General features: G+C 38.0%; 1 protein-coding gene and 1 pseudogene across 1 annotated transcript; both read left to right on the forward strand.

Moving 5' to 3' along the window:
• Positions 1-6,139: 6,139 nt before the first annotated feature.
• On the forward strand, positions 6,140-10,709 carry LOC139825259 (uncharacterized). The gene is made up of 5 exons (XM_071797839.1): positions 6,140-6,206; positions 9,176-9,414; positions 9,529-9,723; positions 9,796-9,842; positions 10,409-10,709. Exons 1-5 carry the CDS (start codon positions 6,140-6,142, stop codon positions 10,707-10,709), a joined length of 849 nt encoding a protein of 282 aa, XP_071653940.1.
• Positions 10,710-17,377: 6,668 nt separating this feature from the next.
• LOC139825260 (uncharacterized) lies at positions 17,378-22,606 on the forward strand (annotated as a pseudogene).
• The last annotated feature ends 2,203 nt before the right edge of the window (positions 22,607-24,809 follow it).

Raw genomic sequence — 24,809 nt, forward strand, 5'->3', positions numbered from 1 at the left:
ACCGATAGAAAGCTATTGAAACTTGTGTTACAGCTCCAGTGATGTATGTACGCGGCGTACTTATGCATATTATGAAGAACACCGTTTTTTCAACTTTTTGAATGATTATATCTCGGAAACGGTGACTCTTACAGAAAAAAGTATAGACAATTATTATAGATAATTGCACGATCTACAATTATTGTCTAAGCTATTTTTATGATAAAACTTACCATTCGGCTGAAAAACACATTTTTGCCACCTTTGACCTTGAATAAAATTTTTTCCAGGCACGGGATGTATGGGGACTTTTCACAGTTCATTTATAATGGTGTTCCGAACATTCGTACGAATTTTCAGCTCTATCGGAATTATTGTAACCTTACCCCTATTTTTTGGGCTAAGTTGACCGGATTATTATAGACTTTCTTGTTCTTTCAGAACATGTTCATGCAGTTGACTTATATAAATTCTTTGGTATATAAAGAGATGGAGATTTTTCTCCTATATATCAAGGGGCTCGAATTAAGGGCGGCCTTTTACGCCCTTAATTCCTTTGCGGCCACATGCTGTGACTGCGTTTTTTTTTTTTTGAAGCTGATCAACACGACAGCTTTACCATACATGAACGGATCGAACAGATTCCCGGTTCTCCCTTTGATCGCCAAAAATAACTCGAATTTTTTGGCTTTTACTTTTAAACGGCCCTGGTGGCTCTCGCAACCCTTTCTTCAGCATGTTAATTGAAGAACGCTAATTCTTTTGTCCACTACTAATCTTCTCTCCGCTCCTCCTAGGTCTCGACATCTGGTGGCGAACTCCTTTTTTCTGGCAGCAGGGAGATAATCTGGCAGGCTTTCGCAGCACGACTAGTTCCTGATTCGGCAAGGAACGTAATGCTGGCCTCACTTGCTCCAACTACAATCCAGCAATACTCACGGCCCTTGCGATCATGGTGGTTCTATTGCAAAGATCGCCAGACAGATCCATTCTGTCCAAAAGCGAAAGACGTTCTCGCTTTTTTATCGAAAGAACTAGATAGTGCTGGCTCATACTCCGCGCTGAGTACAGCAAGATCGGCGGTTTCTTTAATTTCGGCCAATAAGATTGGTGATCACCCTTTAGTACGACGTTTCTGCAAAGGAGCGGGTGTCTTGAAACCGCCGCATCCGAAATACGATGTCATTTGGGACCCAGCCCCGGTGATTTCTAAACTAGGTTCTTGGTTTCCCCACCGAGATCTCTCTTTAGACATACTTACGAAAAAAACTAGTAGTAATGTTAGCGTTGTGCTCTGGTCAGCGCTGTCAAACTTTGGCGGCAATTAAAGTTTCTCAAATATCCCTAACCAGAGATAAAATTACTATTCGCATAACGGATCACTTGAAAACATCGGCGCCGGGTTGCTCCCAGCCATTACTTTCGTTTTCTCGTTTCATAGGCCACGATAACTTATGTATTATAGCGCTTATTTCTCATTATTTAGATCGTACGGTTAATTTGCGCCCAGTCGGTTGCGACTCTTTCTTTATCAAGTTAAAAAAGCCCTATGGCCCCGCGGCAAGTCAGACCATCAGTCAATGGATACGAAGTACTCTCGTGGCCTGTGGAGTCGATGAGTTTTTTTCGGCGCATAGCACGCGTCACGCGTCTACTTCGCTAGCCGCCAAAAAAGGAGTCTCACTGGACCTCATAAAAAGGGCCGCGGGTTGGTTCGGAGAATCTCGCATGTTTGCTACGTTTTATAATCGTCCGATCATCGATTCAGACGCATTTACAAATTCGATTCTCACTGTAGGTACCAAGTCTGTACTCTGCTCTTAAGTAAGTTATCTTCAGCTTTTGAAATAAAAAAAAAAGAAGAACGATGTGTACTCTCCTTTGTGAGGACTAAGTAAGTCGCGTGGTGAACTGCTACAAAGTATAATCCATCCGGACGAGACCCGAGGCATAATTTACTGATTAAACGAACTCACCGAGTGAAGTTCAATCGTAATTATGCTGAAGGGTCTCGTCCGGATGGACTTGCCTCCCCAGTTATTGTTAGACCTTGCTCTTTCCCACCCATTAACTTTATTTGGCAACTTACTGGCCTTCACTGTTTTGAAATATGAAGAAAGATGGCGGTTGCGCGCGGGATAAGGAATGCGCGCGCGCCCACGGCAGCAATTGGAGCGCTCGGGGCGCCCCTTTTTTCTTCTAGGGATAAAATTCTGTTGGCTCGACGTGCAGGGATGCACGACTACAAAGTATAATCCATCCGGACGAGACCCTTCAGCATAATTACAATCGAACTTCACTCGGTGAGTTCGTTTAATCAGTAAATTTCATTTCTTACTGTCTTCATCTACACGTTTATAATTTTATTGTTTATACACCGAATATTTATTAGTTTTATTTCTTACTTATTTGACCTGGCGTGAAATTGGCCGCTTTCGCCGCTCTCTACAGGCATGGAAAGTCAAACTTTCCGTGGAGGTGTTGTGAAAAATTATTTTACGGTAAATATATTAAGTGTAAGACCAAAATGGCAATTCGGGTTTAAAATTGTGTGTTCAATATTAAATCAAACGCAAATCAAAAATACTTCGGCTGAGGCTCCTAACGAGAAGAAGCGCCGCGCCGCGCCGCGACGCACCGCATGGAGGTCGGCCGTTGGAACGGGTTTACGCAGCGGACCCACACATCGCGAAGGATAAAAGACGCATCATCCTGCGGGCTCGTCGCAGATATAAAGACGAGCGTGACATATTTTTGCGATGCCTGAACGATGCGAGAGCGCGTATGAGCGCGGAATACGCGCTCTACGAGCCTCTAAATATAGAGCGTGACTCACAACGCGACGCGTAGGAAGAACGAGAGGTGGCCGAAGGAACGGGAGAAGGGAAGTGACGTGCAAAAATACAGCGGCGCGAGAGAGTGTCGTCCCTGTGCGGAAACTTGTGCGTAACCTCGACGCTTCCACACGCTCGCGTCCGCGCGTCTACTTTCACGCACGTTCATATAACATTCGACTTAATCGCGCGGCTTCTTATCCGCGACATTTCACGCAATGGCCGCGACGAACTCTCGTCTAGATCGTATCTCCGTATGATGGCGCATCGGTATTCAACGGTACGGCATGTTAATACCGTTAATAAAAAAAGAGTTGTATTGTTGTAGAAATAATAGCATTCCCGTTTTTTTTTCCAAGACAAAAAGTTCACGATTAATCCTGTTCCTGATCTCAGCGTCTCGTGTATGAAGCAAAAAGATAAGTGAAGTAAAAAAAATAAGATTTCCATTAAATTCTCGAAACGATTAAATTCCTTTGCGGAACAGACAAAATAAAATAAAAATAGAGAACGAGGCGGAGAGAAAGGTCCGCGAACAACGACGAGAAGCGTCTGTGAAGTTGGCACGACATTCTTTAAATTTCTAAAAAATACTAAGAGTTCCAGTAGCACTTTTCACAGTTCTACAGTTCCTGATAAAAATTAAACAGAGAGTTCCGCATTTCTTATATTAAAAAATTGAAATTGAAAAAAATGTGCTAACTTCGCGAATTTAGCACGACACTCTCTCCTCTAAAGTACCAAAACGCGTTGAATATTATCAGTTTTGACAAGAGTTCTCGAAAGTTCTGTTTGAGTTCCACACATATATACAATTTCAGATCGATATTCCACCAATTAACAATTTTTAACAATTTTTTATATCCGCGCCCAGCACGACGCTTAGTGAAAATGTGTCGTGCTGATGATTTTCCGCAGTTCTAACGATTGTTTTTGATAGTTCTACAAGAGTTCTATGCTTTATAGAATTAGTTTTAAAAAGAGTTCCGGTAATTAATTGTTTTTTAAACAACTTTTAACAGTTACGTCTAGCACGGCACTTATGTTAGTAAAAATGTGTCATGCTGAAGATTTTCGGCAGTTCTCGGTTGTTTTCGACAGTTCTATAAGAGTTCTATGCTTTAGGATTAATTTTGCAAATAATTCCGACCATTTATAATTTTTTAAACAATTTTTAACAGTTACGTCCAGCACGACACTTAGTGAAAATGTGTAATTTTTTATTTATAGGATGCGGAAGGCGGCAGTTGGTGCTGGGCTTATAATGCTGCGCAGCAGAAAACTTTTCCAAAAACTTCTCCAAGAAATACGCCAAAGAGATGAAATTATAAGAAACCATTGTGAACGCATAAAATTATATAAAGAAAAAAATCAAGAAATGGATGGTACAATTAAAGAAATGGATCGTAGAAACAAGTACTATTGTAAACGTATACAAATATTAGAAGAGAACATACAAAATCTAACAGATATATACAATGAAATGTATCGTGTCCAACGAGTGTTATATGTCGGCCAATTAGCTTATAATATAAGATCATTAATTCGTGATAAGATCTTAAATAAAAACAAGGAAATCATATTTCTTGTAAAACTAGATGAGATGGCTGTAGATGGTAATTTAACCGAAGAAAAAATTGAGAAATGGAATAAATTTCAAAAAAATCTCGAAAAAGATAAAATAACAGTAAAACGATTGAACGAGGCCTTACAGTGTGCAGTCACCGAAAAAATTGTATTCTTGACATGTATACTTTTGTAACGATGCGCCCTTACGACAAGGCATCGTCCCCGGCTACCACCCGCCGGGAGCCGCCCGACCGATCTCCGTCGGGCGAGGACAGGGCGCGGTGCGCCCACATTTTTTTAAACACTTGAAACGCACCGTGTGCGCGGGAAATCCGCCGCACCGGTGCCTTCCCGCACGACGCCGACGAGCGCCGAAGCGAGCCGATCCCCGCCGAAGCGAACACGTGGGATCGCGCCGCTCCCACCACCGCACCGTCGCCTGACGATCGGCCACCCTCCTGCCAAGCTCACCGCGCCGCGCGGTATAAAAAGCCGGCGCGCTCGACGAAGAAGACACTTCGTCTTTACCACGGCTTTCCGCTATTCCTGACGAAGCTACCTTCCGAATCCTAGGGCAACATGCACAACGAGGTCCAGAGTTCTGGTTCTCGACTGAGGGTTCTCAGAGTGTTTCCGAGCTCCCTGATACTTGCCCCGACGACCACGGTACCGTGGGGTCGAGCGTGCTCGGCCTCGCCGCGAGAGTTCTCACAACCGTGATCCCGGGATTCCGCCATCCTCCGATGCAATATACCGCGCTATCTTAACCGTGCATCATATACAGCGTTCTGATAGCTGTAGCCGCGTTCCGTATGTAATATACCGCGCTCCGTATGTAATATACCGCGTTCCGTATGTAATATACCGCGTTTCGTTATCGTCGTATGCCTTCATTTGGTTCATATAGCATAGCTACTGCGTTCTGATATCTGTAGCCGCGTTCCATATGTAATATACCGCGTTCCGTTATCATCTTATATCTTATTTTATGTATTAATCTGTAGCCGCGTTCCGTATGTAATATACCGCGTGCCGTTATCATCTCATATCTTATTTTATGTATTAATCTGTAGCCGCGTTCCGTATGTAATATACCGCGTTCCGTTATCATCTTATATCTTATTTTATGTATTAAGCTATAGCCGCGTTCCGTATGTACGATACTGCGCTCCGTTATCATCTTATATCTTTATTTTAGGTATTAATTCGGTTCATACGGAATATCTGAGATCTGTAGCCGCGTTCCGTAGGTAATATACCGAGCTGCGTTATTCTCTCCTCGGCATACCGCATCTCGGGGCGAAGACTCGAGTCCCGATATTCCGTGCACCGCGTCGCGTGCACCGGCACTACCGACCACTGTAATCTACCGCGTCCAGCTTATGTGTAATACCGAATCTTGAATAAAGTGCATGTTACTGTCACATGGCAAATTGATTACTGTCTCTGGGCCTTTCATCGAACTCCCGATCCCGTAAACCAATCCGCGTTCGATAAAGTCAGGCCGTTACACTTTAAAGGTCCTCTTAATAGATCTATATTCTTAACGAATAAGAATATTTTCTTTTTTACGTGATGCTCTTTGGAATATCTTCTTAAATTAAGAATATATTTTTAATATTAAGAAATTGCTTGATTTGCGATTTTTGCGCGCAAAGTCCGTGCAGTGCATGTCGGTACGTGTCGTGTTCAGTTCAGTGTCTGTCTGTTGTACGTAATATAACGTGGTACCCTCACTTCTGGATTGAACTACAAGAATGGATAAGGAAGTGACTAAATGGCTGCAAGAAAAAGATCTGTGTGACTTAAAGGAGATATTTGAAAGTAAGTATTTGAAATAAAAATATTATGAATATGATATTAACTTTTCTCATTCAATCTCTCAGCAGTTTTCGATTCCAAACAATAAAACTGTTTGTTTCATCCAAATATATTATTACAAATATATCGTTAAGTTTTGTTAATAATAATTAGTTTAACCTTTTTACTGCCCATAATGTCAAACTATTCATAACACAGCCACACACACAAAAATTTTTGTTTTGATCTGGAGGTCTGACCATGTTTACTTTATGTTTTTGGGGTCGCCGAATCCGAATCCGCTGTGTAATCTAACCTATAACTATCCACAGATCCAATAGATTCATGTCATTTCACACGCTTTTTTTAGTTTGTTTTAAACCGTTATCTTCCTCTCCTTTGCTGATATGTTACATATGTGATTTTTTGTGTGCGTATTTCCTCAGATACTGAGAAAGGGTATATGCTCACTAATGCAGATAGATCTGCTATAACTAAAGAAGCGACTCAGATCGCTATTTATTGTAATCGGTAACAATTTTACTATAATTATGTGCCCCGTGACAACGTTTAATTCGAATTTAACTTTGACCTTGTTTCTATTGCGTGTCATATTTGTTCACCGGCGATGACTATATTTTTCAATGTTTCTAATATGTAAACTTCAACAGTTATTATTTTTACTAAGTACATTAATGAAAAATTAAACTCGCGGTTTCAAAAAAATCAGCATATACAATTCTTTGAGATTCGGTCAATTATTTCCAGAAAAATTGGAAAAATTTTAAAACCGGTTTCCAAAAAGATTGGTAACGAAAAATTATACACTTTATGGCAATCCCCGGGAAATTCTATCCCTACTTCATATACAATTCTTTGCGATTCGGTCAATTAATTCCCGAAAAATTAGAAAAATTTTGTAACCGGTTTACAAAAAGATCGGTAACGAAAAATTGTACATTTTATGGCACTCTCTGGAACATTCTACCCTTACTTCATATACAATTCTTTGAGATTTGGTCAATTAATTCTCGTAAAATTTGAAAAAACTTCGGAACCGGTTTCCAAAAAGATCGGTAACGAAAAATTAACCACGACATTTTCATCCCCGGAAAATTATATCTTTATTTCATATACTTTTGGTAAAACTCTATAACGTCAACTAACCTATGTAGGTTAGTGACGCGCTTTAAAAGTATTTAAGTGTTTAAAGCGCGTCAACTAACCTATGTAGGTTAGTGACGCGCTTTAAAAGTATTTAAGTGTTTAAAGCGCGTCAACTAACCTATGTAGGTTAGTGACGCGCTTTAAAAGTATTTAACTGTTTAAAGCGCGTCACTAACTAACCTACATAGGTTAGTGACGCGCTTTAAACAGTTAAATACTTTTAAATACAGTTAAATACTTTAAAGCGCGTCACTAATCTGTACGCCGAAGACGTGTCCTAAAATCAGTGAGAAGGCCAAACCCCCCCCCCGCTCACACTTCTAGGTTTACTCACACCTTCTCAGAATGTATTTTACATATAAAAATAAACTATTTTACAAAGTTTTAAGAAAATCGGAGGGGACAGCATTATACGGAACATTTACCCAATTTTCCTATATTACAGTTATTCAATTAATTAATTTCACTTTGTTTCAGATATCTGCTCACATCGTATCTGCGTAGGATTTATTATAATGGAAATGGTATCCCTCGTATTCCAAATTTGGCTGTTTGATTCTTGCAGTACTGCATTTCTTTCTTTCTGCCATATCAAAAGATGCAATAACTAATAGACATAATAATTATTAACAACGGCACTCTTGTACCACAAATCAAATATTGCGCTTTAATATGATTTTCTTTTTCCCGATTGTCATTTTTTCCGATTGTCATTTTACACTCTTACAAGCATTGTAGCACAAAAGTGGCGTTGTTTATTATTATCGTACGTGTGCATTTGCTAGTGCCGTTGTTAATAATTATTGTGTCTATTAGTTATTGTACCTTTTAATATGGCAGAAAAAAAGAAATGCAATACTGCAAGAATCAAACAGCCAAAATTGGAATACGAGGGATACCATTTCCATTATAATAAATCCTACGGAGATGCGATGTAAGCAGATATCTGAAACAAATACTACGTTTACGCGAGCGTTACTTTTGTAATAACTTACGACAATTCCTTCGCGTAAACGGGATTTTCCTTCGCGTAAACGTGATTTTGTAGTACCTAACTTGCGATAATTTACTCTACGTAAATGAGTGATATATCGTAAGTTACTACAGAAGTATAACGCTCGCAACAGCTCGCGTAAACGTAGTAAAAGTGAAATTAATTAATTAAATAACTGTAATATAGGAAAATTGATTTAAAAAACAGCTTATAATTTAATGATATTTTAATCGTATATACTATCACACTTCTGAGTCACAGTATTAATTTTTGAGAATTTATCTACATTCTCATTAAGATCATTATACCTATATAGTTCTGTAAAAGTTATTGAGAAGATAATTTTTTCATTTACATAATGAGCATAGAAGTACATCGGATTGTATTCAATGCATTTAATTATAAATAATTGTCTCGTAGATATTATAAATGTAGTTTTCGCAAAAACAAAGATGTGCAATGTAAAGCAAAACTAAAAATGGAAAATGGTCGTTACACTTTAAGTGGGAGACACGAGCATGATAAACCAATATTTAAACTGGCTGAAATTAAAAAAGAAATCGAGGCCTCGCATGCATTTGATTCAACAAGAATGATAAAAAAAAGAATTATTTCAAAGTGAGTAAATAACGATAAATCGAAAATAGTAAATGCTGTTACAAAGATGATTTCTAACTACTATTTATAATTTGTACATTTACGTTTAGATACGATGATTTGATGGATTTGACAAACATTGCTAACGTTGAGAAATCGATAGAACGTTATAAAAATAAAAATTGTATTGGACAGATTCCAAAAAATTTAAATGATCTATCGAGGTGTTTGACAGATGAAAATTGGAAGCAATTACTGCTGACAGATACAGCAGATTCTTTTAGTATTAAGTTTGTCATTAAAAATAATGACACCAAAGCTGTTATTTTTATCGACAAAAATTTAACAGAGTTACTTATAAAAGAAGTAAATGAAAAATTAACTATTTTTGTGGATGGAACGTTTACGACGGTCCCACAATTACAAAATAATAATTGTCAATTGTGGACAATTATAATTAAACATAATAATAGAGTAAGCAAAACAATTCAGTTAGTTTATTTATGAAGTAATTATAATTATTTCATTTAATTGCAAAACGCACTGTATGTAAATATATAAGTAAATTAAATTGCTCTCAAATTTCAGACATTTCCAATTGTCTACACGATTATGGAAGGACGCACTACTGATAATTATATAGACGTCTTAAGAAAAGTCACCAATGTTGTCAAAATAGCACCTGACTTAGCAATAGCGGACTTCGAAAAAGCTGAACAAAAAGCGCTACAGACGATTTTCCCCAATGTTAAAGTCATTGGCTGCTTCTTTCATTACAGTCAGGTAATAAAAAATAACGCAAATAATAATAAACATGAAATACATGCCAATTTTCCTTTTATTGCTTTGTTATAGGCGTTAGTACATAATGCTGACAAACACAAAATACTTAACCCTTTTCAGTCACACTTCCCGAGAATCCCGTACCGGTCACACTGGGTGAAATACACCCCCAGCGTGTTTGCACGTGTATAAAAAATTGTAGGTAACATTAAAAAAAAAGAAAAATATATCTTGTTGTAGTTTAAGTCTTCCTTAAAAAGACTGTATAGGTTTGATTTGCAAAAAATTAATTTAACATATGTAAAAAAATTGTTGAAAAAAAAAGTCGGAAAAGTGACTTTTCACAAAAACTAATATAACTTTTACATTTTTTAAGATATTTTAATTTTTCAAACGGTTTTTTCATCCTCAGATGACGCACTTTTCACTAATTATTGCAGTTTATGCGGCCGTTTCAAAAAGTATATTGATTTTGAGGTTATAAAGGTGCGATTTTTTGCGAAAAAAAATGCCGAGAGAGAACTAACGGGCCGAAAAATATACCACCGATGGGGATCGATACTTGAAGGTCCCAACTACCTGTAGATGGCGGCAAAAGGCCCATTTCCATTGGTTTACTGGGTCGTTTTCGAAGTCAAAAAACGCTGGGGTGTATTTTACATAGTGTGACCGTAAAGGGTTAAAGGCGACCAAAAAAAATTGGGTTGGGTGCAACTAAGTTATTAATATCTTTGGCTTTCTTGCCCGAACAATTAGTAGAAGAAGGCTTTAAGATAATTGATACAATTATTTTCGACGATTGCAAGTACTTGCAATCATTTTTTAATTATTATCGGGATACATGGCTGAATGGCTTTAAGCCTAGTTTGTTCTGTATTTTCAAAAAATTACATAGAACAAACAATGTTTCAGAGAGACATAACCGGAAACTTCGAGAAAGCTTAAATAAACACTCGAGATGTGTAGAATTTTTAGGTATATTATGAACGCTTCATTGTAAACACTTTTTCCCAGAATATTTTTACTGTCTTTACAATTCAATATTATTTACAGCTAATCTGACTGAGCATCAAAAAAGTATTAGAAGTTTGTTAAAGCACTCAAAATTTTGGGCAAGATTGGAACGCAACAAATTTCAACAAAGAGAGGATAAAATACAAAAAATTTGGAATAAAATAGAAAATACACAAGAGTTAGACTTATTATTAATATTACATTCATTATTAGAACTAGTTGGAAAAAGAGAAATGGATTCATCAACATTTTAATGCCTCGCGCACATTCTTCTTTTAATTTTTCTTAGTGGCTCTTGTGTCGTTTATTTAAAATATATGATTTTTAATCTTACTACAGTTGTTTCCTTTAAGAATCGATCCGCAATTTTTTGGAAAAGCTTTCCACTTCCGATCTCAAACCCCAATAGGTTTGTTGCGTCAATCTGTCGTCGCATTGCTATTAAAAAAATTAAAATTGTTTAATTACTAATAATAATAATTATTTATTTATAATTTTTTACCTTGTTCATCCTCTATGCACTTTGTTTTTTGTCATTTTTATTTAATTTTATTTTACTTAAGTGCATATTTATTATATAACATATTTATTATACACGCGTGCACATTATATGTCAAAATGTCAAAAAAATTACGCAAACTGACAGCTATACTACTTCAACACAGTGTTGCTAACCCGTAGAAATTATAACGACACCCCTCAGGGATTTTCGTTGGTACCAACGTTATCCCCTCTACTTTTTGGGAAACTGTCGTGTAAACTCGTGGCCGACGACGAGGAACTGCAGCTTCCGCGGCGCGATTCGAAGATAGGACTCGCGATGAATTCCGCGCTGAAGCGATACAGTACCGAAACGACACACGTGTTATATTGCATTTATATTGTTGAGTAGGAAATTACAACTAATCTGTACGTTACATGTTGCATTGTGTTTGCTGGGTAAGATGCTGAAGCAGGGACTCCTGAATCACGGTGATAAGGCGTCGCCCTGACGCATGGCGTCTCTGAGCCTCTCCGACGTCGTGTCCATCCTGTCGGAGCGGAGAACGCCTCTATCAGCCGAAGAGATCCAGGAGCTGCAGGACGACCTGGACAGAATCGAAAGAAATCTCGAGCTGTTGCGCAAACTGTCGTGCCCCAGTACGGAGAGCGTTGCGTGAAAATACATATTTTCTCGTCAATACAACCTGGTGGTAATATTTCCATCGTGTTTCAATGTAATTAGTCTTTGTTGCGAAACGATTTGCCGTGTTACGGTTCGTTGCGCGCTAAGCGGTTGTGTGACGAATTTTCAAAATGTAAAACCCGTTTAAATCGAAACGGTAGGAGTTAAAACAAAACGCGGCGCCGGATAATTGGCAAACAGATAAAATCGCGATCGACGTTTATATTTCTCCAAGGTTTTGAACGCGAGACTACACTGTACGCATCGATATTTGTAAACATGTTTCTCGTTAACCGCCACGCCTACCTTGGCCAGGACCAGAAAGGCGACTTCCTCAGGAAAAACGGATGGAGGTTCGTTACCGCCGGCATTAACTACGCGTGCCGATGAGGAATTAATCGCCGCAAATTTGGATGACCCGACTACCCCGGTGTCTGTGTGTCCCACAGATCCCACGGACACGCCGGGTGGGACGTTGGACTTTATTCTGACGCACGGCACAGCTGAGTCCTCTACAGAGACGACGACCCAGCTACAGGCGTCGACGGAGATCGACCCTGCCTTTACATTAACCAGAAAAATAAACTATTCTGGATACCTGGATCGACCTGTTCTACAGGATTCTACGACTTGCGACTACGAAGATAATCTGGACGAACTTCCACCTTTCTCATCTGAAAAACGTGTTGCTAGACACAATGAAGATGAAGAGGACTCCATGGATGTTGACCATGGCGAGAAATCTCAGAACAGGGATGGAATTATCGTACTTGACTCAATCGTAATTGACTCGGACTCGGATGAGGAAGTATTAAGGGACAAAAGAAACCCGAAAAGGAAGGCGGAGAATTCCCCGTCTTCTCAAGAGGTGTCTGCGGCGTTTCCCTTAAATACAAGTTTTCGGCTCCTAAAAAGACCTAAACCGTCTAAAGTTAAGAATAAAGATCCCCCGAGGTCGTCGGACTCGCTCGATGGCAAAACTCGTATGGAGATTGTCCCGCCAAACGAACTGAAAAATCTAAGTGTGAATGAACTTTCTGAACTCACGTCTAATTTTCTCGAGAAAATTGAACTAATAAGGAAAGACAGTAAGAACTTTCAAGGACAGCTCAAAGGTTCCCTCAAACGCGGTCTGTTGAATATCTCGGAAATTTTTAGCATCCTGAAACGTCGAGTCTGCCCCTCCTGCTGCTGATCCAAAGTCTCCACCTTTCATCTTCGGCGAGTCGCAGCCAGGAAATTTGGGCTTTAAGCTGGATTATAACAAGAGGACAAATCAGAAGAAGATACGCTCCGATAAATCCTCAGCTATAGATATGAAGAATCAACAGGAACATAGCAAGAGGACGAATCAAAAGGAAATACATTCGGATAGTAACGAACCCTCGGCTACAGACACAGAGAATCAACAGGAGCACATCCCTTTGCCTCAAAGGCTAAGAAAACGCGATGTACGCCCTTTTTAGGTAAAATAATTAATCTGGGAAAGTCATTGAACGATGACATCGCAAAACCCGATCCTCCTGTTAGAAATAAAGAACTCGTTGGGATTGCTCAAGGGGCTAGAAAAAGCTCCGCAGTGTCCACATCAGACTACCCGGAGGACTCTGATGCCGGTGACAAAAAAAACGCCGGGAGATCGAACAGTTAAACGAGAAGATAGTTATATTGTCCAAACGTTGTCGAGAATTAAAATCTCTACGTAACAACTCGGCAACAAAATCGAGTGGACCACACGGAGACGCGAACTTTCAACAAACTCGGACTCCTAAGAATATTCGTAAGAAGGTGTCTGGGGATAACGTGCAACGTCAAGTTGCTAAGTGGGTTGCTGACGCGGTGACCAGAATTCCCCGCGGCACTTCTCGCCGCAGACCACCCAAGACTGCGGCTGTTGATCCTGAGAAGGTAACGTACGCAAAAATCCTCAAACAAGCACGTGAAAAGATCACACTAGGGACGCTTGGAATTGAGGACTCTAGGATACGCCGTGGTATTAACGGTGGAATTATTATTGAGATTCCCCCCAAAATGGCGCCTCCAAGGCAGATACTCTTCCTAAAAAACTCAGAGAAGTCTTGGATGACACTACAGTACGCATAAACAGTCCCACAACGACGGGTGAAATTCGTTTATGGAACTTTGACGATTCCATCTCGAAATTGGACATACTTGACAAGGTTTCGGTCATTGGGGGCTGTGACGAGACTAACATTAGAATTGGTAATATTAGACCGTTGCGTAACGGGCTTAACTCTGTTTGGATCAAGTGCCTGACTGTCGCACTTAAAATCTCTGACTCGAAAAAAATAAAAATCAGATGGACAGTCGCCCGCGCTGAACTTCTCGACAAAAGACCAGTTCAATGCTTCAAGTGTTGGAGATACGGACACGTTAGGGGTACGTGCGGTTACCCGGAGGACCGCACGGGATCCTGCTTTAGGTGTGCAGCTCAGGATCACCAAATAGGTCAGTGCAGTGCCGCTCCACACTGCGTTGTCTGCGCCGAGGGTGGCGGACAGTCAAACCACCGTTTGGGATCGTCTCCTGCCTGCTTTAGCAAAGAGGGAAATTCAAGACTGCATCCTGGTCGTATCAATGGATAACGCGAAGTCATTGATAATTCAGATCAACTTGAACAGAAGTCGAGAAGCGCAGGACCTTCTCATACATCAGGCCGAGGACCTGGGGGCCGCGGTGTGCGCGGTGTCGGAGCCTGCCCGCACGCCGGACTCCCAGCAATGGTTTCGTAGCGGCAGCGGTTTGGCTGCCTTTTTCATTAACAATCGAGCTGCAAAGCACCCCGCAATACTTTTCGCGAAGGGTCAATTTATCGTTATCATTAAGGGGTAACGCCACTCTAAAGTCCCAAAAAAAAGCCAATTTTTGATAATTTTTTTCAGAAATACAATAATCATAAATAAAAATCGGTTTAATTCTATTTATTATCTATATATTAAAGTATAAAAAAATTTTTTTATTAATTATTTATTGCCAAAATGGCGGCACCAGAGCCATTGCTCCAAAGTGCCTTTTTGCGGAAGGCGTCTAACGGGCGGAATCGAAGCTCCTATAATTTCTGAGCTGGAACAAAAATTCAAAGATTCTTGAAAAATATATAAGTTTTTCTATAGAAGTACCTAGGGGAATTGCGAAATATCATTTTTTGTAAGAATGGTGCATGTTGGAAAAAAGTGCTTCATTTTTCGCTAAAAAATGTCGCATAAAATTGTTTATAAAAAAAGTTTTGTTCAACTTATCGCAAAATCCCTAGGTACTTCTAAAGATAATGTTATTGTAAAGTTTCACTCAAAATTTCAAGTTAATCGGATAAAAGGTGTTCGAGTTCTGATTCCGCCCGACTTTAAAAAAGCAATTTCGAGAAAAACGCGTTTAAAGTTTCAGTTTCATCATTCACAGATGTAAACGCGGCGACAGACGGATTACGAAAAAGGGATAATAGAGATTTTTTCGAGCTTTGAAACCAAGTGTATTTTATTTCTAAGATCTTAAAGAATCGTTTAACCAAAAAAAATCGATTTTTTGAAAATTTTAGAGTGGCTTTACTCCTTAAGGGGGTACTCTACTCTAGAACGCGCTTTTTTCGGAATTTTTTTACAAGAAACCAGTGAAAATTGTTAATATCAGCTTTTTATGTATATATTTTATTATTTTTAGAGAACATAAAAAATATTTTTTGAAGCTGAATTAATGAATATAAATATTAATTAAACCCTATCAAATACATGGCAAAAAAAAACAGAGCCCATGATTGCGCCCATTCTGGTTGTCTGAAACAAAAAATTCAAAAAGATTCTTAATTAGTATGAGTTTGGCTATAGCCGGAACTAGAATTAGTCAAAAAAAATTTTTTTTACGATTTTGGCAACTTTCTAAAGATTAAGTAAATTCATACTAAATTTTCAATTGCCGCCATTTTTTAAATTTTCAATTTAAAAATTCTATTCTAGTTCCTGCTATAGCCAAACTCATACTAATTAATAATCTTTTTGAATTTTTTGTTTTAGACAACCAGAATGGGCGCAATCATGGGCACCGTTTTTTTTTTGCCATGTATTCGATAGGGTTTAATTAATATTTATATTCATTAATTCAGCTTCAAAAAATATTTTTTATGTTCTCTAAAGATAATAAAATATATACATAAAAAGCTATGAGAAGCTGGGCTTTGAACGAGCGACGTGCTCCCGCCCTTCTAGAGGGCAGCTCCCGAGTGGCGCAAGCCTCGGGGCGCCACGCGTACGTGCGATCGTTGTGTGAGCACAGAAGAGCTCGCAGTCTCGTCGCGTTCAGACGTGTTTGAGTTGACAGTGTATAAAGAATAAATATAGTATCTAGAGCATTCTATAAATCTTTGTGTTTTCCTGCCCACCTCGCCACGCACACAGTCGTCCTTATTGAATAGCCTACAGGTTATGGGCCCAGGGCACGATTCCCCTGCGTGAGGAACGAAGCACGAAAACCTCTACAGTTGAACGTGTAACGCGAAGTGTGTGAGACGCCGGCGAAGGGCATCGAGAAGACGAAAAGCATCTAGAAAAATAGGAGAATCTAGAAGATTAGAGGGTAAGTAAATAATATTCCTCGTTGCTGACGAGCAAAACGAGAGAATTCTCAGCAAATAAGAACGTTCGTTCGATAAATGCTGTTAGAAGGAGATAGATGTTTTTGCCTTCTTCTTGAGAGATAGAAATAAAGGCAACAGTGATAATAAGAGAATTAGAGATAGATGTATAAAGAGATAGATGTGTGAGATAGAAAGAGATAGATGTGTGAGATAGAAAGAGATAGAAATATGTCGCTTGGTAACAAGCTGGCGGGAAAAGCGATGTGCCTGTGCAAGTCCGATTGTGAACGGCGAGTCATTTTTTTGGCGCGCGAAAGTCCGATCGTGAAAAGTGAGTCATTGTTTTGGCGCGAGGGACGCGTTGCCGGGCACGCGCTGACGCATGATCGATTGGAAAAACATAGCATCGATGCGACGCCATAACACATATATATATATATATATATATATATATATATATATATATATATATACAGGCATGTGTATGGAATTAATTTTCAAAATCGACATGTATCGGGTCGGTAATTGAGCATGACTAACTGTGCGGTGTAGCTTTATTACTGTACAGGGAGGCCGCGTAAATTTGTATGGGCCCCGTGCGCGTGCGTGATCAACCCGAGCTCCCATAGATCTTTTCAGCAGTGCTGGGGATCGCAACGGACAGTGGTGTGCGCGTGCGGATAGCCCTGCAGAGGCGCGTGGTTTTCTCGCTTTGGGGTTATTGTGAATTGCAGTGCGTTCTATATAGCCTCATAAGCATTAAATTTTTATCGCTGAAAGAAATCTAGTGATAGAAATTGTAAATTATTATCGGTCAATATGAATGTTGGTTTATCTTGTCAAAAGAGGAATGCTAATGTTCAATTGACATTTGAATCCCGATTTAGATGGAAGAAGAGACGAAAAATCTTCCGATGGATGAGGAAGAAAACCAAGATTCACTGGTTGACTACGATAGTGATAGCAGCGTGGTCACAGTGGTAAAGAGAGAAAGAGGTAGTAATAAAACGATGAGTAAAGATGAAGGTAAGAGAGTTTTTTTTTTTAAATAAAACAATCAAGAAAGATAATATACTTGTGTATTTAGAGATAGAGTGATTTAAAATTTTGTTTAGAAGAAGATAAAGAGAAAAAGTAGGAGAATGAAGCAAGGGGTGCAATCCCAAAACACAGCAATCAAAAACCGAAGTGGAAAACGTGGATGTGACAAATGCATGGGTAGAGAATCGCCCTGTACTACCGATAGGAACGAAACTGCTATACGAGAAACAAGAAAAGATGGTTGCGAAAATGGACTCGGTATTAAAGATGTTGGATAACCCAGCAAACGCAAAAGGATTAAAAGATATTAAAATTTTTTAATACCTTTTAATCCCTTTTTTGGCGGAATTAGATGAAATTAGATGGAATTCGAAATGAGATGGTCCAATCCCAATGGAATCCAAAAAAGACATTTTCAATTCCATCCAATCTTATGGAATCCGTAAAGGTTATGGAATTGCATGGCATTAGATGGTTTAGGAAACGTCTCGCGCCTCCGTTGGGCGACCAAGCGCCGTTGTTCGTCGGTGAGCTTTTGTGTATGCCTAAAAGAGCATTACACGCACTACTGCCGATGGGCAATTAGCCCGAAAATGAGATTTGTAAGATCTGTCAGGCACCGTAGGGGGTCCCTTTACATAGCGGTCGAGACGAAACTTTGAACTCGAGAAGATGCCCCGGCGATGCGACGCCTAGCGGCGTCGACGTGAACTGCCGGTAATGCAGATACCGCGCGGGCGTGTACTATATGGTGGCGCGTACCGCCACAGAGTTCAACACGGACACTTTTCAATCCCTATCCTGGCATTCAATGGTATTCATTTTATTGTCAGAATAGACGGAATTCAATGGAATTCAATACGGAAATTTTTAATTCCTAGTTTGGCATTCAATGGTATTCATTTCGTTAACGGAATCAATGGTATTCAATGGAATTCATCACGAAACTTTCCAATCCCTAACCTGGCATTCAGTGGTATTCATTTTGTTAACGGAATTAATGGTATTCAATGGAATTCATCACGAAACTTTCCAATCCCCTAACCTGGCATTCAGTGGTATAATATTTTTGTGTCGGAATTGGATGGGATTCAAAAAAGACAAATTCTTTCCAAAATAAGGAATTCCATGATATTGAAACTATTTCAATCCCTTTTTTGGACAGAATGGAATTTGGAAAGTCCTTAATTGAATTCCTGGCAATCCCGTTTTAATTCTTTTCAATCTTTTTTCGTTTGCTGGGAAGGTTATGACCCAAGCAACCTCCATGATGGAAAATATGGTAGAAGTCGCCCACGTAAATTTAGAGAAAGAGAGACTGAAGATTAGACGTTTAGAGGTAAATAAGCAGAATACGCAAAGTAAAGTAGAATACAGTATACAAACGGTTAAAGAATCAGAAGTAGAGCCTAAAAAGAAAAAGTTAGATGACAGTCTGTTCAGTCGAGAAAAATAGAAGTTTAGAGACAATTAAGAGTGCTTTAGAGGTAGAATTAAACAGTCAAAGGTTGCATATTAGAAGAGAATATAAGCTGACGCAAAAATCCAACTTTGATCTTTGGATGGATTATTTAAAATCCGAATTAATGAATAACGATTTATTAGATGTAATAGATTCAAACATTGAAAGTCCAGAAAATCTTTCCGAATTAAAAGTTGCTAAGAGAAAAAGTCTAGTTAGAGATATAATAATCAATCATTTAGATGAAAATTATCATAAAAGGATTTTACATGAGAAAGATCCAAAAGAAATTTTGAAGAAATTAAGAGGTTATAAAAAGAGTGAAGTAAACGTTACTCATGCATCGGTACGAACTAGACTCTATCAAATTAAAATGAGAAAAGACGAAAAAGTAAGTGATTTTTGCGAACGCTTTGATTCAATAGTTAGAGAATATGAATCATGTGAAGATGCGGTACCTCTCACAGAACAAGAAATGAGATCTGCATTGTATCAAGCTGTGTCAATTAATGTGCCGGAACTGAGGAATGTAGATTTAATTAGAAGACAAACTAATCTTAAAGAAATGAACGTAGATGAAATAAAATCTTTCATGATGCAGTTAGAGGCAGAGACTAAGAGTGAAGTTAGAGAGAAGCTAGAGAAACCAGAAGTTAGAGTGCAGAGGGCTACCGCAGAAGAGCACAAGGAAATAAAGTGCTACAGATGCAACAAATTGGGTCACATGGCGAAGGACTGCCCACTAGCAGGATCAGAGGCCTGGTTCTGCTATTACTGCCAGGAGATTGGAGGACACAAGGGTGATAGCTGTCCTAATGCCGGGGCTCAGGCGAACAGATTTAGAGGAAAAAAATATACAAATAAAACCGTTAATAAAAATATAAAGAAAAAGGGTAGATTTGCACAAAGAGGAACAAAAAGAGTAGATAATAAAGGGAAAGTAACCAAAATACAACCAGCCAAGAAAACTATACCATCGCAAACAGCAATTGAAGGAAAACCAAAAGAAGGTAAATTATGCATGGCTAAAGTGATAGAAGATAGAGATAGTTCAAAAGAATTAGTCAATTTTATTGTAGATTTGGGTGCAACAGATCACATTGTGAATAAGAATATAATTCTGTCAAACTTTGAAAAATGTAATAATAGAGTTATTAAATGCGCGAATAAGAATGAGCTTGCAGACATTTCCATAGATGGTAAAGGAGATCTTTTATTAATAACGAATGAAAAAGAAAAGAGAGTTATTAAATTAACAAATGTAATTGCAACGAAAGAAGTATCTGAAAATTTATTATCTCTAAGAAAGTTGGCTGATGCAGGGTTCAGTATTTATTTAGATGATAAAGTGTTTAAAGTTCACAATAAACTAACAAATAAAATTGTTTTTGAAGGAATTTATGAGAAACCAAATTGGATTATGCAATTTGAGGTTGTTTGAAGTTGAAAGAGAAAGAGAAAGAGAGAGATTGTGTTATTCTTTTTTGCGACCATCTGTGACGGTTGTAATACAATAGGTTGCCGCGCATTCTACGTAGTTCTCGGAAAAAGCGCGCGAGCGGCGCCGACAACGTTGCGTCCCAGGCGGCGAAGCGCGTGTTTACCGCGCATGCTTGAGCATGTTGGGAGGGGCGCGCAGCCCGGCCGAGCGAGCATGTTATCGAGATTTCGAGCGCGATACATCGTGCGTTATAGCTAAGTTCAATACGTAATTGCGTCTCATTTCGCGATAAAGTTGTGCGGTCGCTGAAATCTGCCTATTCGTGTGCATTAAGAATATAACTATTTATCATACATCAATTCACGTGGTTGATACGGACAACTACGATCGTCACCGAGAGGAATCCAGGGATATTCCCGGCGAGCCATGCCGGCACGTGAAACGAAGGAAGGAAGCCATTTTCAGGAACGTTCGAGAGAGCCTTTTCGACAGGAATCAAGAGCCCTTTCGAAGTCTTCGAGAACAAGTATCGGGGAACTCAGATATACTCAAATTTAAACTAATCAATTCAAAGGTAACCGTTTGAGTACGGGCGTTAGAATTTCACCTAACGTTACTCAAGGGATCCGCAAGGGATAATTAAACCCTCGACGGTTACAAATTTGCAACTTGCTAAAATTCAGAGAGCAAGTTAACTCATGTGAGGTGTAAATTTATTTCGAGTCATTTGTAACACTGAGCTCAGTCTAAAGTAAAGTCAATAATTAATTCTTCGGTTGCAACCATTTCATTTCATTTCATTTCAGTTACAATGAAAACCTTTATTTCTTTCTTTTGTAATTGATTATACAATATCTCTTATTGTTCATTGCGTTACTTTGCGAACATTCTTTACATTCACTTGTAATACGTATTCAATGAAAATGCGTTCCTTGCGAATTATATAAATCGTCTCTTGCGTGATGATAAAACTACCGAGTATTCGTTTCCGTGCGTTGCTATAATATTCGTTTCCGTGCGTTGCTATAAAATTTATTTCTCATTGACTTGATAATTATTCTACTAAGTAATTTACGAATTCTGACTTATTGAATGTTATGTTCATACTAAAGTGAATTAATGTGTCAATCGAAAACCTAAGGCCTAAAAATATGAGAAATTGAGAAATTCTTATACTTTATTTTCTTTTGCTGAATACATGATTGTGCTGAAAATGAGTCCTTCGTTCAAGAACAAACAGTCTATATATGGTAAATCGTAAAAGGCCAATTAAGATTAATTATTATAAACATTCAAAGATTGATACATTATTTCAGTGATTATTTCAATTATGTTTGAAGTGAATTTTATATTCTGATTGATTTGCAGGAATAATTGAACAGTCCTTTCTTGATATTACGTGATCTGTTTTAATTTGACTACGTCAATAGAAATTGTGAGCTTACATATTATTAATATTTCCTTGATAATGAACCTGATTACATAACAAAGAAATGCATCAGTGAATGCAATTATATTTTGTCATAAATAAAAGGAAAGGACTGTACTATAATAACTATTGATTTGTTTCTTTTATGTGTTTTATACATTTATTGTATTTCTATTGTATTTTATATAATCTCTGTAATAATTTGTTCACGAATACTGGAAAGGTTTTCGGGCAGTTTCCCTTCTCCTATGCAACAAATGTTGGTATTCTTTGTATAGTTCTGCCCAATCTAGCCATTTCAAATTACATAAATTACTAAACGCAATCTCTCTCTCAATAAACGGATTCTTTATTATTTGTTCCTTCCTCATCTAATTCTAGAGTTCAGGCTTGTGCGCGAGCTTGTGCAAACAGAGGTTAAAAACAATAATATAGAGGACAATGAAAATGTAGAATGTGCTGTGTACAGATGTAGAGCAGAAATTGTTTCACATAGTGAGCTTCCTGAACAATCGCAGGCAAACATACAGAGCAATGAGTTATCAATTTCGGAGGGAGAATTAGACGAAAGAGACAATGTTGGCTCTGCGATTAGGAGGAAGAATGAAGGAGAGCTCACAAATGTGAACGAAAATATAGAACACAATAATGCTGAACTCGATCAAGTCATTAAGTTAGAGGATATACAAACATTAGAAAATATAGAAGAACCCTGCCGAAAATGTTCGATTAAAACCGATTAAAACATAATTCGTTTTAATCGGTTTTAATCGGTTTTAATCGGTTCAATCCGCGCCCGGATTAAAAAGTAATCGATTTTAATTCCAAACTAATCAGAATCGGTTTTAATATCGCTTTTGCAGATTATTTCCAATCCGAAATCATTACATTCTAATCCATATTGTTGTCAATCCAAAATAAACACTAATAATCGGATGGATATATAATCCAAAATAATCCGCCTAATTTGTATATTTCTTTTCAAGAGATGAGTCCGTTTTAATTACAAAAACACCGATTCAATAAAATTGGTTGTAATCCATCTGAATCCGATTTACTAGGAAAGACAACATTAATCCGTTTTAATTCGAAATTCTGCGATTGCGCGTATGCAATTTCAATCCGTTATAATAATATCCAATTTTAATAATTGAGTTTATTTTGTAATCCGATTTAATCCGAAATTTACCAATTTCGGGGATAAAAACTAAATCGATTTGAATGCAATAAGAATCAAATTTATATAGTCTGTGATAAAGCAACAGTAATTTGTTTGAATTTAAAATTCTCCGATTTTTCAGATAAAAAGGAAATCGGATATAATGCAATTAAATCAAATTTTTGTTATAATTATATTTGACTGTGTGTATATATAAATAAAGAAACAAAATTGTATTTATTACAAAGTTTTATTTATTATTGAATTTCAAATGTATTCGGAGGTTTGCATAAATATCTACAATATCCAACATCTATGTGAATAAGCTTGCTTTGGACATCGCTTATGGGAACTATTGAGCTGTGTACATAATCTTCTGATTCTATCCTATCCATGTACGACACTTTAAACGGTTTATTGGAACTAATTGTAATTTTTGATATTTGCATGTGGCATTTATTATTTAATAGAATAATGTGCATTATATTTGACCATATTCGCCTGAATGTAACTGAATCATTGTATCGTTCGTTCTTTTCGCTTTGCGATACTTCTGGCTATGAAATACAACGCCTCTAACGATGCATTTTTTATATGCTTTATACATTTTATCATCGCATTTTACGCTATAGCATTTGCCAATAAGAATGACATTGTTGTCATCAGATGTATCGAATTTTGATAAATGTTTATATTGAAATAAATTTCTGCAGTAGTCAAACACGGCAGAATCATCACAGTAATCTACATTATCCGTTAGAAAATGCAATATCTCCAAGGACTTTTTCGACATTTGCTGGTCAATTCCGTTTGGACCATTCATACATTGTTTTAATTTATATATATTACTCTCGAAAGGAAATGTAGAAGTCGACCACAAAGGACCCGTTTTTTTTTACCGATTTCACTATATACAATAAAGTGTGCACATTAAAAGTCATTTTTTCTCGTCCATAGTACACTTCAAAATAACCGACAAACTTCAATAAATCGTATTCACACTGTTTTAGTTCATCTTCAGTTATTTCAGTTTTTAACAATACATATAAACTATTTACAAGTAAGGAATAGTGCGTAAATGCATCCTGATTTAAAACGCCGTTAAGGCATGGCAAACTGTAATACAATAGCCATGACTTTTCCGCTGATGCCTTCCACTTTGTCCGATCATGCAAAGATTCCGGAAGTCTATGAATATCTTGAGTCGGTTTTATTAAATTCAAGCGTTTGTTAATAATATCTCGCTCTGCTTTATTCAATTTAAAACACGACTTAGAATCCGAAGCAGTCCACTGATTCCAAATATATTTGCTTACACCACAGAGAATACCATGCATGTAACCATGTCAATTTGTGGAATTTTAGATACTGAGATATCACCTCGTACGCCCATTTTACTGCTTTTCTTTAAGTCACGCACAACTTGAACATTCTTGTGATGAGTGTCAGCAGTTCGTAAAGGTGGATCATGTTCACGTATGGGATATCTTATTCCATGTATATCTGCGATGTATTCTCCGGGGTGGTAACACCAACTGCAGCCATATCTTCCGTTAAACTGTACTCTGTTTTGCATGATTGGGCGGCAGACGGAATCAACGGAACACGCTAAGGGGCAGAATTTCACAAGAATTTTTTTATTATCAAGATCACGAACAGTAATACCGTTATTGTAAAGGTAAGAAACTTGATCATTGAATTTTAAAAAATACAAGTCCAATAATTTACTGTTCGGTTCGTGAGTGCACATTAGTAGCCCGGCTAAAAGAACGTATTTAAACCTACTC

The sequence above is a fragment of the Temnothorax longispinosus genome, chromosome 2 (genome assembly GCF_030848805.1).
Source record: "Temnothorax longispinosus isolate EJ_2023e chromosome 2, Tlon_JGU_v1, whole genome shotgun sequence".
NCBI classification, from domain to species: Eukaryota; Metazoa; Arthropoda; class Insecta; order Hymenoptera; family Formicidae; genus Temnothorax; species Temnothorax longispinosus.

What these genes read in the sequence shown, in the direction of transcription:
- LOC139825259 (XM_071797839.1), top strand. Translation starts at nt 6,140, where the DNA reads ATGGATAAGGAAGTGACTAAATGGCTGCAAGAAAAAGATCTGTGTGAC. An exon ending in CTTAAAGGAGATATTTGAAA is followed by an intron (nt 6,207 to 9,175) that starts GTAAGTATTTGA and finishes GGTGTTTGACAG; the next exon opens with ATGAAAATTGGAAGCAATTA. An exon ending in GCTTCTTTCATTACAGTCAG is followed by an intron (nt 9,724 to 9,795) that starts GTAATAAAAAAT and finishes GCTTTGTTATAG; the next exon opens with GCGTTAGTACATAATGCTGA.